Below are 15,326 nucleotides of genomic sequence, written 5' to 3' on the forward strand. Positions count from 1 at the left end.
GCACACCTGCACACCAGAAGAAGAACCATCACATTATAGATGGTTGTGAGCTACCATGTGGTTGCTGGGAATTGAACTCAGGACCTCTGGAAAGAGCAGTCAGTGCTCTTAACCGCTGAGCCATCTCTCCAGCCCTGGGTACAGCATCTTAATTCCTTTTTTCCCCTTTAGCTGAACCAGTGTCAAGTTTGAGATCCTCCAGCCTCAACCCTCTGAATGTGCCACTACTAGTACATCCGTAATTATGTGATAATTTAGTTGTCTTGTGTCTATAGAGGCATTATTTTTCAAGTATGGGATTTGGAAAATAATATGGTGTGGGGTTTTTTGTTTTTTGTTTTTGTTTTATTTTTTGTTTTTTTGCAGACTTTGTAATTTTCTTCTGGAAAACCCAGATTATCCAAAGAGAGAAGACCGACTTATCATCCACCCCAGCAGCAGCCTGCTTGCCAGCCAGGACGATGTGAAGGCAAGTATCCTAGTGGCTTAGCCCCTGAGCCTCATCTGCTCTGTGCTGTTAGCATAAGGCAGCAAAGGCAAGCAGGTGACATATGGCTTCAGAATGTTTGCAGACCTCCCTGCAAATCTCTCTCGTCGTTATGTTATCATCCCATTCCCATGAGGAATTAAGCAAATCTTGTCCTGTAACCCTACAGAGCAATTTCGTAAAAAGGGAAAAGAGTTAGCCAAGATTCTTTGCGGTGTTTTAATATTTCTCTTAATGTTTCATAATTGTGAACTATATAAAAATTGAAATACTTTGTGCACGAATTGTACCATTAAAATTTTCTCATAGCTATACTTTGTATCTGTCTTCTATCACCATTTATTAGAATACTTTCATCCTGAGTTACAAAAGCATTATTGCACCCCCTGCAGACACCTCAGCATGCAGACAGCTATTCTTACATGATTTCTGTTTAGCCTATGTAGCAAATTCCATATCAAGATGTCAGAGCTTTAAAACTTTAGTCAATAGTTGCGATCTAGACTAATGTTGAGTATGTTGTGTGGTACAACCCCTCCTCACCCAGTTGATTCTTAATGTGTAACCTCTGCTGGCCTTGCACTCACCATCCCTGTATCCCTCCTTCAGTGCCAGAAGTGCAGATAGGAACCATTTCTCTTTTTTGTTTGTTTCATCTGGTCACCTTATAGAGTAAATGAGGACAAACAAGATTCTCTCCTGTAATCTACTTTTTAAAAGATTTATTTATTTGGTTTGGTTTTGAGACAGCAGGTATTCTTAACCGTTGAGCGCTCTATCCAGCCTCCATCATCCTCTTGTAGAGGAATGTGCTATCTTTTTTTTGTTTTTGTTTTTGTTTTTGTTTTTTGAGACAAGGTCTCTCTGTGTTAGCCTTGCCTGTCCTGGAGTCACTTTGTAGACCAGGCTGGCCTGGAACTCACAGCGATCCACCTACCTCTGCCTCCCAAGTGCTGGGATTACAGATGTGCGCCACCACGCCCGGCTGGAATGTGCTATCTTACTCTTTGTTTTTTGTCTCATTTCAGTTGCCCAAAAGAGATTTTTTTGACTATTTCAAATTGACTCCACTTGACCAGCGCTGCTTTATTCAAGCTGCTGACCTCTTGATGGCTGATTTCAAAATGCTCAGCAGCCAGGACATCAAGTGGGCCCTCCATGAGCTCAAAGGACACTATGCAATCACCCGAAAGGTGAGCCCTTGGGCTTCCTGTTGGGATTATTCCTTGATTCTTCTGCAGAGATAGAAGAGGTACAAAGCACAGAGTGGGGGTGGCTTGTGGCAAAAAGCTTCAGAGTCTGTCAGCGGATGTAACTGTTGATCAAGAAGTGCTTCTTAAAAGCAGGGAATCCCAATGTCCATATGGCATTATGTGATGATATTTGTACTGTGGAAAGCAGGGTACCTGGAGTGTGATGTGTGTCTGCCTGTTTCATAACTTGTTCAGTCATACCAAGCTCCAAGTTAAACTTGTTTAGGGTCATTGATTGGTTAAGTCTTTTATCTATAGGTTCTCAATGTCTCCTTCCTGCTTTATTTATTTATTTATTTTTTGGTTTTTCGAGACAAGGTCTCTCTGTGTAGCCTTGGCTGTCCTGGACTCACTTTGTAGACCAGGCTGGCCTCGAACTCACAGCGATCCGCCTGCCTCTGCCTCCCGAGTGCTGGGATTAAAGGCATGCGCCACCACGCCCGGCTCTTATTTGGTTTTTCGAGACAGGTTTTCTCTGTGTAGCCTTGGCTGACTAGACTCACTTTGTAGACGAGGCTGGCCTTAAACTCACAGCATCCACCTCCCGAGTGCTGGGGTTAAAGGTGTGTGCCACCATGCCAGACATGGTGTTTAGTTGTTGTTGCTGTTTTTTCTTTTTGAGACAGAGATTCTCTGTGTAGCCTTGGCTGTCCTGGACTCACTTTGTAGACCAGGCTGGCCTCGAACTCACAGTGATCCTAGCCTGCCTCTGCCTCCAGAGTACTGGCATTAAATAAAGGCATGCGCCACTACACCTGGTTTCCCCTAGACTTTAAATAAATTATTAGAGCTTGAATTTGATGAAATATAGGGGTAATTACATTTTTCCTCCTGATTTCAAACATTCATTTTCTGCTGCTTACTAATGTGAGATTGTAGCAAATGTCTGGTATACACTGAGCTTCAGTTTCTTGCAGTATAGAAAGGATCTCTTATACATCCATTAGAAGAACTGGATAGTAGTATAAAGCTGTGATCTGGTACCTAGTTTCAGTAGACAAGTTACTGCCCTAACATAGTGTCTATAATTCAAATCCCAGGGGACCTGACACCCTCTTCTGGCCTCTGAGGGCACTACATGTACATGGTGCACAGGCGTATGTGTAGGCCTAGCCCTCATACACATAACATAAAATAAGTATTTTTTTTTTAACCAAATATTGTTTAAATGCCTGTATGCAGTTTTCAAGTGGCAGGTTGGAGGCTGCATCTATTCTCTTAAGGCTCTTTAATCTGTTTTGTAGCATTTGCCTTCATATTTTGAGCACAGGTTTATGCTTAATAGATTAATGAAAACATTGCAGTGTGATGAGGTCTTACACCCACACAGGTTTTTTCTTCTTTTTCTTTTGAGAGAGGGAGGGAGGGAGGGAGGGTGTGTGTGTGTGTGTGTGTGTGTGTGTGTGTGTGTCTATCTCACTTTGTAGCCTGGACTTTTTTTTTTTTTTTTTTTTTTTTCGAGTCAGGGTCTCTCTGTGTAGCCTTGGCTGTCCTGGACTCACTTTGTAGACCAGGCTGGCCTTGAACTCACAGCGATCCGCCTGCCTCTGCCTCCCGAGTGCTGGGATTAAAGGCGTGCGCCACCACTTCCCAGATGTAGCTTGGAACTTGTATAGACCGACTGACTGGTCTTGAGATTCCCCCTGCTTTTATCTCCCAAATGCTGACATTAAAGGTGTACACCAGCTCACCTTGCTTGCTTTTGGGAAGGGCAGTGTCACTTTGTATCTCTGGCTGGCCTTAAACAGACCCTCCTGCCACTGCCTCTGAAGTCCTGGAATTAACCTGGCCCACACACGCTTTTTCATGTACATATTTCTTGGTAAATCTCTGTTTTCAGGGTTTTCTTTATTATGACTTGGGAATATATTTGCTACTAAGACAAATAATATACTCTTTATTATGATTTTCTTTCTTTCTTTCTTTTTTTCCTTGAGTTTTCATGGGGTTTGTAGTTAAAATTAAGGAGGGTGGTGGCAGCAAGCAGGCCAGATACACTCTTCAGCAAGTTGCAGAGGCAAGAATGCAAAAAAAAAAAAGCAGCAGTTTTTCCCTTGGGTCTCTTTATATCTGGACCATTGCTGGAAGGTGCTGCCCACTCTGGGGAAGGGTCTTCTCTCAGTTAATTTCCTGGAAATTACATATCTGCTCAGAGGCTTTTCGTTCAGTTGATTCCACGTTCACCAGCTTGAAAATTGACTTCCCGTTCAGCTTTTTTTCAGATAGTCTACTGTAGACATGACTGCCTTGTTCATTTGGTTCGTCACCTGCCCTAGCTCACGCACCAGGAATAGCAAAGGAACATTTAATTTAAGCCTCTAGTGGGGGCAGGTCATCTTTTAATCTGTTGCGTAAACTTGGTCCCTCTCAGGGTATCTACTCCCTAGTTAGTGCTCCTAGATTTCTCCTGTCATGTGGCTTTAATAGTCATCTTGGCTCTGCATGAGTGGCATGGCCCCACCTTTACTCATCCTCTACCAGACTTAAGTTTCTTCCTGTCCCTTGGTTTTCAAAGGGGGCATCAACACCCCCATTGTACTGTTCCTCACTCTCGCTCGAAACAGAGACTTGCTGTGTAACCTCATCTAGTTTGAAACTTAGGATCAGCCAGTGCTGGGAATACAAGCCTTCTCAGTCAGTCAGTGTGTGTGTGTGTGTGTGTGTGTGTGTGTGTGTGTCTGTGTCTCCCCCCCGCCCCTCCTTAGGTAACTTTGGCCCTTGCTTTAGATATCTTAAAAACCTTACCAGACTGACTGTATGCTTGACTTAGAACTATCACATGAGTGGGTACTTAGTTTATTGATGAAGGAAGAAGAAGGACAGACAGAAAAATTGTGTACAATGTAACTTCTTCCAAAGAGCTTTTAATCTGTTTGGGGCACAGTTTGGTAAGTTTTCTAGAGGGAAAAAAGAGAGCTGGGAAAGCTGAAAAGTCACTAGAGCAGAGCCTTGGTGGAAAGATGCTTTCACACCAGCCATGATACAGACAGCTAAGAGGCAGGAAACTAATCTGTGTTGCTAAGTGTGTAGACACAGGTCACAAGGCATTTACCCCCTTCCTCCACCCCGCTCCCCCAGACAGGGTTTTTCTGTGTCCTGAACTCCTTCTGCAGACCAAGATGGCCTCAAACTCACAAAAGGCATTCTTTTTTTAAATTTTATCAATTTAGTGAGATTACAACTCAGTTGTTATCCCATCACTTGTATCCTCCTGTTCCTCCCTCATGCTTTCACCCTATTCCCCCCCTAGGTCTAAGACTGAGGGGGACCTCCTCCCCCACTATATGGTCATAGGCTCTCAAGTCTCATCTCACACAAGGCATTCTTACACTGCAATCTGACTAGGCATTTGGCTAACTGTAATGGACATGCTGGTTACTGATACAATGGTTAAAGTGAGAACTTGGAGGCTTCTTTAGTTTACATATGGCATTTAAAAAGATAATGGATTCCCTGACAAGTACTGAATGTTCATTTTAAGTTAGACTTTCCTGCTGCTATGTAGAACCAATACCAACCCCCTTAGCACTCCACTCTGGAGCCTCTTACCTTAGGAGCCACCAAGCCAGTGCACCACCTTTCAATTAGCACTTGTGCTCTAATGGCCTCACTTGTAAAATGTAGCTATGGTGGGAATTTTAGCAAATAGCTTTAGTTCAAAGGTGAAGTGTTTACCTTGGGTAAAGTTAGTGAATCTTTAAGAAAAAGTATGTGAGTGTTTTGCCTGCATGTATATCTGTGTACCAGATGCTTTCCTGGTACCGTGGGAGGCTAGAAGAAGATGTCAGATTCCCTGGAGGTGGTAGTTAGGGACAGATGTGAACCACCAGGTGGGTGCTGTCACTCAAACCCAGGTGTTCTAAGAGCAGCCATTGATCTCAACTGCTAAGCCACCTCCAGTCCAGAGTTGGTGAATCATAATATTCTTGCAGCTGAGTACTAAGATAGGACTTTAAGATTGCTGCATAGGGGTTTGGAAATTCTGAAAGAAGAAATGGGAAATGCCACAGCCAAAGAAGGAGAGCAGGAAGGTAGTAGCATGATGAGTGTTGCCATTAGCAGGCTTTGGGTTTCTCCAAGTCTATATGAGGTTGCATTATCAAAGAAGGGAACTTTAGCTTCTAGACTGCACTATCTGCAAATCTAGCTGTTTTGAAGTTTGACTTGGGCTAGCCTTTTCTCTCTAAACATATGCAACATTTCCTGTCCTCCAGAGGGTTATAGTCTGGTAGAGGAAATGACTTGAAGCAGAGACGCAAACAAAAAATTATGCTATTAATGATTGAGATGCACCTTGAAAGAAAAAAAAATACAGTATGTTTAAGGACATAACAGGAGTTATGGAAGAGAGGAAAACTGAAAAGAAATGGCTTATGAAGAAATAAGATGCCAATCAAATGAGCAGTGTTTGTGAGGCAGCCAATTTATTTAGGTTGGTTAAATGGACAGAAAAAGTTAGAGAAATAGGTGGAGGCGAGATTTTTAGAGTTAACAGTATGCAGAAGGCAAACATGCACTGAGATGTCTGAGAGTCTGTCGGGTAGAGATGACTTACAACATAGGCCAGCAGAGGATCAAGGCAGAGTCGATGGGAGCATTAGCACATGTGTGCTACCAGGGATGCCAGGCAGTCATGGAGGGAGGCCCGTGCGTATCCCCTTGTTAATGCATGGGCTGAAGAGAAGTTGGGTGGGAAGCATGGGCTCTTGAGTTTTGTTCAGGCCCGTGGGGAGGTAGGAGGTGAAACAGAGATAAAGAGGGTGGGGCTAAGAGCTGAAAAGGGAATGAGGTTTTTTTAAAAAGTGCTAATAGGAAGCTGGAGTTGCAAAGGAAAGAGCGAGACACTGGGTTAAAGATTTCCAGCTGCAGCATACAGTAAAGGGCTTCCAGGTGCAAGCGTAGTTGGGGCTAGAGGGACTGCTACCAAAACACCTTTAGGCTGCAGCTGTGGAACAGTGCCGCTCACAGTACTCAGAGGACTTAGCTTGTACTCATGCATGGTGCGTGGATAACTTCATGTCCTTGTGTCATCTTGTAACCTGTTAGAAAGCAGTTTGATATTGTCACACTAGGCAGAGCTGGCACTGTAAGGGAAGATGAGATTCAGGGATTGCCTTCTGATTATTTGTTCTTTATTTATATGGTAACCTTCCCCTTTCTATACTTTTAGGCCTTTTCTGATGCCATTAAAAAATGGCAGGAGCTGTCACCTGAATCCAGTGGGAAACGAAAAAAGAGGAAAGAAATGAATCAGTATTCTTTCATAGATTTCAAATTTGAACAAGGTAATGATAATCTGCTGCCTTGTTTTGTGAGCACTGAAGTGGGGCACAGTGTACTCACTGTTTATAAAGGCACAGCAAGCACAAAAGTGGCTGACTAGGACTGTTGCTATAGACTGTAGCTGCAGTTGTTGGCTTCCTCCTTTCTTAGGTACATCATAACAGGAAGATGCTGTTCAGTGGGGAATTTTGTGTATGCACTAACACTGCTCTTGAAATGTGAGAACTGGTTAGATAGTTTGACCAGATTGACCGGTAAATAAACACCAGCCATTCTAGCTGTGCCTGTAATAATTCAGAACTGTGAAGCCACTGCCCTTATAAGGGTCAACTGTGTGCTTGCTACAGTGCTGTCAGAATAAGAGAGGCTCAGAGTTGGTGCTCACAGAGAAAAAATGAAGAGGGACAGATGAAGTCTCCAGCTGCAAGATGAGTTGTGGGAAGCCACAGTGTCCTCCCTCAGGGCTGGTGGGGTACTAAGTTGTAGAAGACAGGACGACCGGCCTGGATTCCTAGCGAAGAATTGTCCTGTGATTTCACTTTGTAATATGTCTTCTAGGTAACATAAAAATAGAAAAGAGGATGTTCTTTCTGGAAAATAAGCGTCGACATTGTAGGTCCTATGACCAGCAGGCCCTCCTTCCAGCTGTGCAGCAAGAGCAGGAATTCTATGAGCAGAAAATGAAAGAAATGGCAGAGGTAGGAAGCTGTGCTCTGATCCTGGAATGTGATTCTGGGGTTCTAGTTTGCTCCCTCTTAAAGCCATGGCTGGTTGTAAGAGCCCCTTTGGGTGCTAGAGATGTAGCTCAGTGTGGCTTCCATCATTAGTACCACATGTACTCCTTTTTTAAAGAAAAGCCTGTGTTCAAGCCTCTGACACTGGTGAAGGCAGGTGAGTCTTGATTGGAGGGTTTGTTTTACCTGTCATCTTAGTCCAACTCTGCCATCTCCTTGTTTATCATGTTCTCCCAGTCCCCACCTGAGACCCCACCAGGCCCCGGAAGGCCTGTCTTCTTTCTTACTCGGCTGTTGGCAATTTATTAACCAATCAAGAGGTAATGGGGAACAATTTTTACACAACGTTGAGACGAGACCAGAGATGCTTAATAGAAATAACAGTGCCAAAGACTGCAACTAGTACCTAAATGCAAGGTACATAAATCAGCATTTGGATACATACTCTGGGACTGGTGAGCTCCCTGTTTTTCCAAAGGTCCTGAGTTCAATTCCCAGCAACAACCACATGGTGGCTTACAGTCATCTATAATGTGATCTGATGCTCTCTTCTGGCATGAAGGTGTACATGCAGGCAGAGCTCTGTATATATAATAATAAATTAATAAATCTTAAAAAAAAAATACATACTCCACAAAACCAAAAACATCCTCCAACAAAAATGAGAAGTGCATGAGTATTCCTACAGCATCTGGACATAAAAACTCACCCTGAAGAGATAAACTCAGCCGGAAGAGATGTACTTGTCAACTGAGTTGAGAATAGCTGAACCTGTGTGTACACACACACCTTTTATTAAAAAAAAAATTTTTTTTTTGGTATTTCGAGACAGGGTTTCTCTGTGTAGCCTTGGCCATCCTGGACTCACTTTGTAGACCAGGCTGGCCTCAAACCCACAGCGATCCGACTGCCTCTGCCTCCCGAGTGCTGGGATTAAAGGCGTGCGCCACCACGCCCGGCTCCTTTATTAATTTTCTAAAGAAAACAACTGAAAGAAAAATTACTGATTAATCAAAATTGAGTATTTTGGGTAGGCACTATCTCAAAACGAAGTGGTGGTTTGTGTGTGTGGATAAGATCGTACAGCTCAAGCAGACATTAGAATTTGAAGAAAGTGTTTAATCTTGATCCCTTTATTACAGAATCACATTCATTAATACCACCATGAGGAATTGCAGAAATAGCTCAGATATTAAGAGCATTGGCTGCTCTTCCAAATGATTTAGGGTCAGTTACCAACACCCACTTGATCATTCACAGCTATCTGTAACTCCCGTTTCAGGGGATTTGAATCCTTTCTGTGGGCATTAGGCACACACATAGTACACAGACATGCATGTAGAAAGAAATAGCTATACACAAAAAATTAAGTTAAATTATCACGGCGCTCATCCAAAAATGATTTTTTAAATCGATAGATTTAGATTATATGATGTAGTGTGAAGTATTTTATGTGCCTGGCCCTTTAAATGACTCTGTCCTTCAGTGACAGTTAGCTCTTGGGCTTCTGGGAATAGGAGAGGATATAAAAAGCCGGCAGAGGTGCATGCCTTTAGTCCCAGCAGGCAGGGGCAGGCAGATTGCTGTGAGTTTGAGGACAGCCAAGGCTACACAGAGAAATCCTATCTTGAAAAACAAAACAGAAACAAAAAACAAACAAACAAACAAAGCCAGCAGAGGCAGAGAGGAAGAGGAATGAGTATAGAAGGACTGAGGAATAGGCAGGAGTAGGATCCAGGAGACAGAAGAGTAGGGTGGGAGAAGACAGTTAATGGGAGAACAGAGATTGAGGAGGACTAGAGACAAGAAGAAAAGAGATAGCGCAGGTGAAAGTGAATTGACTAGCAGAGTAAGAAGAGAAGACAGTGCAAGTTGAGCCAGAAGAAGCTGAGCTGAGCCAGAGAAGATACTAAAAGACAGTTAAAAGACAGACAGGTGGCCACTACTGTGGCTGAATGGAACACTTAATTTCAAGTACCTTAGGGCAAAAAGCAGGAAAAGAAGGAATGGATACTTTGTTTCACAAAGCTGGCAGGGTGTTTGCTGCGGTGTTGTTAGGGCATACTCCCCCAACCAGGGTTTTTAGCAGCAAATTTTCTCTCTCCCTCTTTAAATTGTGGGATATTTTGTTTATAAAAGACTGGCCGAGCAACTGGAAAAAATGCAGGTGGGATTAGCAAATCTTGGGAAACAAAAAAAAAAAAAAAAACAGAAAAGAGAGAACAAATAGTTTCATTCCCAGTGACTGAACCAGAGAGGGAGTTTCCCCCAGGTAGAAAGAAAAGGAAACGGTGTCACAGGGCAGAGAAGTCAAAGAAATGAGAAAGCAGGAGGCTGATTGGACAAGACAGCACCTTTCAGGAGACAGAGTTAAGCGCACAGCACCTTTGGAGCACAGGCAGACCGAGGTCACAAAATCAACAGCATTCCCAGTAGTTCTATAACATATGACTGCTAATGGGGACAATCCAGAAGGTTATGATAAAATAGTATGGTGTCCTGTAGACATGATGTACCTAAGGCACTTTAAGGAGGTAGTGATGTCTCATGGAATACATTCAGTGTATGTGAAACAAACTCTTAAAAATTGGACTACTCGGGGCTGGAGAGATGGCTCTGAGGTTAAGAGCATCATCTGCTCTTCCAAAGGCCCTGAGTTCAATTTCTCAACAACCACATGGTGGCTGACGACCATCTGTAATGAAATCTTATTCCTTATTGTGCAGGCAGGCACACATGCAGGCAGAATACTGTATAAATAATAAATTTTTTAAAAAATTGGACTGCTCAAAATAGAATTATTCTCCATGACTGGAAGAGACTGGTAGCAGTTGTAATAGAGGCTGGTCCTCAGCTGCAATGGTTATTATGGTGGAGAGGAGAAGCCAGGTATTTGGAACCGTGCAATTGATCAAGGGGAATTAACACAGCGAGGGACCAGTTAATAGGTGATGGTCAGCATACAAGAACAGGTTCAATTTGAAGACAATCATAGAATAATGTTGTTTAGCAGCTTTAAGAGTTTGGGACAAAGTTGAGTGGGGAGGGGGCCTGTATCATTTATAGAAATGACACAAGGCTTTGGAGAAGCCTGGTTTCTTAGGAAGACTGAGCTCAGCAGTAAATAAGGCCATAGCCTTGAGTAGGATTAGAGAAGAGAAGGAAGGAAATTGAGTGGGGAAGAAAAGGCCGTTGATGCAGGGAAGAGCAGAGTGAAAACAGAAGGTGTTTGGGCCAGAGAAGATATTGTTAGGAGACAGAAACAGCCATGAAGAACCCACAAAGTAGCAAGCTCCTGTTAATAATGTGCATAAACTAAATCCATGTTATTGGCTTATGGTTTCCTTTCTACATTTGTATCTGAATGTTTGATTCTTTTGTTCTTCAGCACGAAGATTTTTTGCTTGCCCTGCAGATGAATGAAGAACAGTATCAAAAGGTATTTTGAAATCTCACCAAGTTAATTTATTCTCGATATACTCAGTGGCTTTTTCTATATGACCTCCTGTTGACTTGGGAGTTTGTAGTTCACTCAAGTCACAGTGACATCAGCTAGAGGAGGCATCATCATAAAAAACTAAACAGAACTAATAGGTTCTTAAAGAGCATGCACAGAAACCCATAAGGCAGTTGCTGGAAGGTAATATAGAACCGAGATTCCCTCCATGTAGCCTTGGGCCAGGAGTTTCTTTTTCATCCATATCTGCTAAGTTGTTTAGTGGCGTTTTTGAGCATGAGTGAGAACAGGCTGCAGACTGGATGTGTCTGTCTCATCAGCACATCCAATGAGCACTGACATTGCGTCTCTGTATGTATTTAAGGATTTGGCTTCAGTTGGTTTCCTCAGCCTTTAACCAAAACCAAGATCTGGCTTATGATCTCTCGACACTCTTGTCTTCTGACAAGAGGAACAAAATTCAGCTTTGGAAAGCTTCTGGGATAATGTGTCATGCCGTTAATCCTTACTATAGGAGTGAGTTTTGACCTCATTGTGTGTCTTGGGCAAGGAAGTGTGTAGGGCTATAGATGAGGTCTCAGTTCTTGCGTGTATAGTCTGTGGGCATTCACATGTATCTGTTTTGGCTTGCAGGATGGACAGCTGATTGAATGCCGCTGCTGCTATGGGGAGTTTCCATTTGAGGAGCTGACACAGTGTGCTGATGCTCACTTGTTCTGCAAAGAATGTCTCATCAGATATGCCCAAGAGGCAGTGTTCGGGTCTGGAAAAGTAAGAAGTGTGTGCTACACATAAGTAGGGATGGTGGCCGAGCTTAGAGACACATGGACCTCTTCTGCTGCTAGGTTGATACGTGCTTGACTTGATTTGTGTCATGTTGGTTCTGAGTACAAGTTTCCTATCTGCTTCATGCCCTGTGTCTAGCTCCATAGGGCCCTGCTTCAGTACTCACTTTCCTGGGCACAGTTAGATAAAGGGTGAGCAAGTAGTGCAGGACTGTAATCCAGCTATATGGAAGGCCAAGGCAACAAGGTCAAGGCCAACCTGAACATTACTGGAACAGTCTCAAAGTAGAAGGACTGGGCCTGAAGCTTAGCAGCAGAGTGCTTACCTAACATGTATAAAAGGTCCTGGGTTCCATCCTTGGTACTGACACAAGGAAAGAGGAAGACAAGAGATGGGAGAAAAACCTAATGCAGAGATCTAGAACATGGCCTTTTATTAAAGATTCTCATATGTGGTTCTGTATTTGCATCATATGCTAATCCATCCAGTATATTCCCACCCCACCCCGCGCTCTAAGGCATTTTCACTGGATGTGAGTATGAAATTGCCCTGCTCAAGCTCTCTGGAACTGAGTGGAGGAAGGAGATGGGGACATCACTATTCCATACGCAGGTTGTGCTTCAGGTCTTTACTTGAGGCCACATTTGAACTCTGCTGTCCCTGAACCATCTTCCTTTCTGTCAATTTCCATCCAGAGAAAAAATAGAAGCCCAAACCTCTCCGTTTCTTACCTAGGTACCACCTTTCCCCTCCCCTTCCCAGAGGGTCTCTGGCCCTGCAGACTCTACAAAGGAAGCAGCTTACTTCAGACACTAAAGCCAGCCTCCTTCAGCCCTCTGAGCCGTGTCTGTCTCCGTAGCCATTGGTGTTCCATCTTCGTAGCATGTAGCTTGCGCTGCTGGGGCATCCTCTGCTAGGATCAAAGGAGGCCTTTATGTCCATACTTAATGGCTCCATGGATCTTGTTGACAGATGTGTTTATCGTCCTTAGCTCTTTGTTATTCTGAATCCCTGGTTAATTTTTTGTTGCTTGTTTACTTTATTCTAGTCAGAACTCAGCTGCATGGAAGGCAGCTGCACATGCTCCTTCCCAACCAGCGAGCTGGAGAAGGTGCTCCCCCAGACGATTTTGTACAAATACTATGAACGAAAAGCAGAGGAAGAAGTCGCCGCAGCCTACGCAGACGAGCTTGTCCGGTGAGTTCTGAGAAGTGACTCATTTCCCAGGGTAAAGTCTGCCTTCATCAGGCAAGAAGAATCTGGCAGAGTTGGCTTGTCTGTATTTCCTGGCTCTTCTTGCTAAGAAACAGTATAATCAATTAGGCTTTATAATGAAAAAAATCTATGCAGTCTTTATCCACTTGCCTTTACTACCTAATCTCCTAGCTTGTAGCTGAATCACTGCCCTGGATAGGAGGAAAAGTAATTCTTACATGGAATCCTTGGAAAGTTGAGGTATGTGGTTGACTTAGATAATGCCTGTGATTCCTGGTAAGTGCAAGGACAGGAAGAAGCTCAGTCTAGGTTATAGTGAACGCTAAGGAATAGAAAGCACTGTCTTGCCATGCATAGCATTCCATCTTGGTAGCACAATCCCACGAAACCCATTCAGCCATCCTGAGTGGTGGTACCTTCCTGTTCATTCCAGGTGCCCCTCCTGTAGCTTCCCTGCTCTGTTGGACAGCGATGTGAAGAGGTTCAGCTGCCCTAACCCTCGATGCCGAAAGGTAAGAGAGACAGTTTTTTTTCTAGCACATTCTTGAATTTTGGCTTGCACTTTTGGTCCTTGTAGTTTATGTTCCATGATCTGCATGCTGATGCAGCTGCCTGTTCCTTTCCATGAAATGAGCGAAGATCCTTTGTGGTGGTAGTTGGCATGGTTACAAAGATGAGATTATTTTTTGGGTTCCAGTTGAAAAGCTCAGGATCTCTTGTCTGTCATTGTATAAAGGCAGATGCTCGATAAAAAAAATGTGAAGAGTTTTTATTTTCTTCCGCTATGTTGTATTTCTTGCTTGCTTTTCCCTGTCCTGTGCTCAAATACAGCACACGTATATACAGTCCCTGCCATTTTCTGAGTCTTAGTGACACTTGTTTCATTAAAGAACCCAGCACCATGTTAGCATCTCTTCTCTATCTGGTAGGCTTTTTATTTGAATTTTCTCCCATAATAATAAGTCATTTCAGGACAGGTCAGAGCTGTGAGGTCACTTCCCTTTAATAGCACTTCTACTCAGAATAAGAATTGCTTAAAATTTACCAGCTAGTTATAAACCACTTAGGACATTGCCTTCCCCAAAAAAATGTTTTTTAGGCCATTTTATACAACTACATTATCAGAGTACTGCCTTGCTCTGGGGATAGTGAAAAAAACTGAGGTAAAGCTTAGAAAAGGAAGAAGACACTAGTCAGCTAAAACTTTACTCCATTGTTTTAATATTAGCATTTCTCTGTGAAACCTGTATGTATTCTTAGAGTTGGTGTAACCATTTTGTAAGTTGTGCCCACTTCAGGTTGTTGTTGTATTAACTGTCCTAACAGTTCTGGCCTCTCAGAATAGGAAAGCACAGTAAGATGTCCTTGTGGGTGTCACACTTGAGCAAGTGACACCAGAGCTAAGACAGAATAATAACAAAAGCTAGTGAGAAGGGTAATGTTATGTTCTGGCTAAGAAGTAGCATCCGTTTAGACATTGGCTGATGGGACAAGTGAAGGAAGCTCACGAGCTGGCTCAGAGCAGGCATTGCATACTGAGTAAGGGAGAGCCAGAGTATCAGGAAGACCTCTTGAATCCCACACCCGGGGAGACAGAGGCAGGTGAATAGATGTGAGTTTGAGGCCAGCCTCATCTACAAACGGAGTCCAGGACAGCCAAGGCTACAAAGAGAAACCTTTTCTCAAAAATAACAACAGCAAACAAACAAGTCCTGATCTCCATATGCATGATGCTGTGGCACATGTGCTCACACACAAAGTACATACAAATAAAATGAGATGGGTCAGGGGTTAAGAACACTTAGCTGCTCTTCCAGAGGATCTGGGTTCAATTCCCCAGATCTACATAGCAGCTCACAACCATTTGTAAGTCCAGTTCTAAGGAATCCAATGTCATTCTAACCCCCTTAGACACCAGGTATACATGCATATACAGTTCTCAGACATAAATGCAGGCAAAATATCCATACACATTTAAAGAAAGGAAAGGCTGGAGGAAAGAAAAGAAGCAAGTGTGGTTCATACCTTAAATCCCCACACTCAGGAGGCATAGGCAGGCAGATAAATATAACTCTGAGTTCAAGGCCACTCTCATCTATATAGCCAGGGCT

The 15,326-nt window shown here is 43.3% G+C and overlaps 1 protein-coding gene across 5 annotated transcripts in view; it reads left to right on the forward strand.

Moving 5' to 3' along the window:
- RNF216 (ring finger protein 216) overlaps positions 1-15,326 on the forward strand; it is a 106,790-nt gene that overhangs the window by 28,754 nt on the left and 62,710 nt on the right. For all 5 annotated transcript variants that reach the window (XM_084763900.1, XM_084763903.1, XM_084763904.1 and 2 more), the window contains exons 6-13: positions 367-469; positions 1,516-1,680; positions 6,911-7,025; positions 7,582-7,721; positions 11,146-11,196; positions 11,848-11,985; positions 13,049-13,197; positions 13,649-13,727. In XM_084763900.1, coding sequence (XP_084620026.1) covers positions 367-469; positions 1,516-1,680; positions 6,911-7,025; positions 7,582-7,721; positions 11,146-11,196; positions 11,848-11,985; positions 13,049-13,197; positions 13,649-13,727 — 940 coding nt within the window. The remainder of the gene's footprint in view (positions 1-366; positions 470-1,515; positions 1,681-6,910; positions 7,026-7,581; positions 7,722-11,145; positions 11,197-11,847; positions 11,986-13,048; positions 13,198-13,648; positions 13,728-15,326) is intronic.

The sequence above is a fragment of the Acomys minous genome (genome assembly GCF_964271855.1).
Source record: "Acomys minous genome assembly, chromosome: 16".
NCBI lineage: Eukaryota > Metazoa > Chordata > Mammalia > Rodentia > Muridae > Acomys > Acomys minous.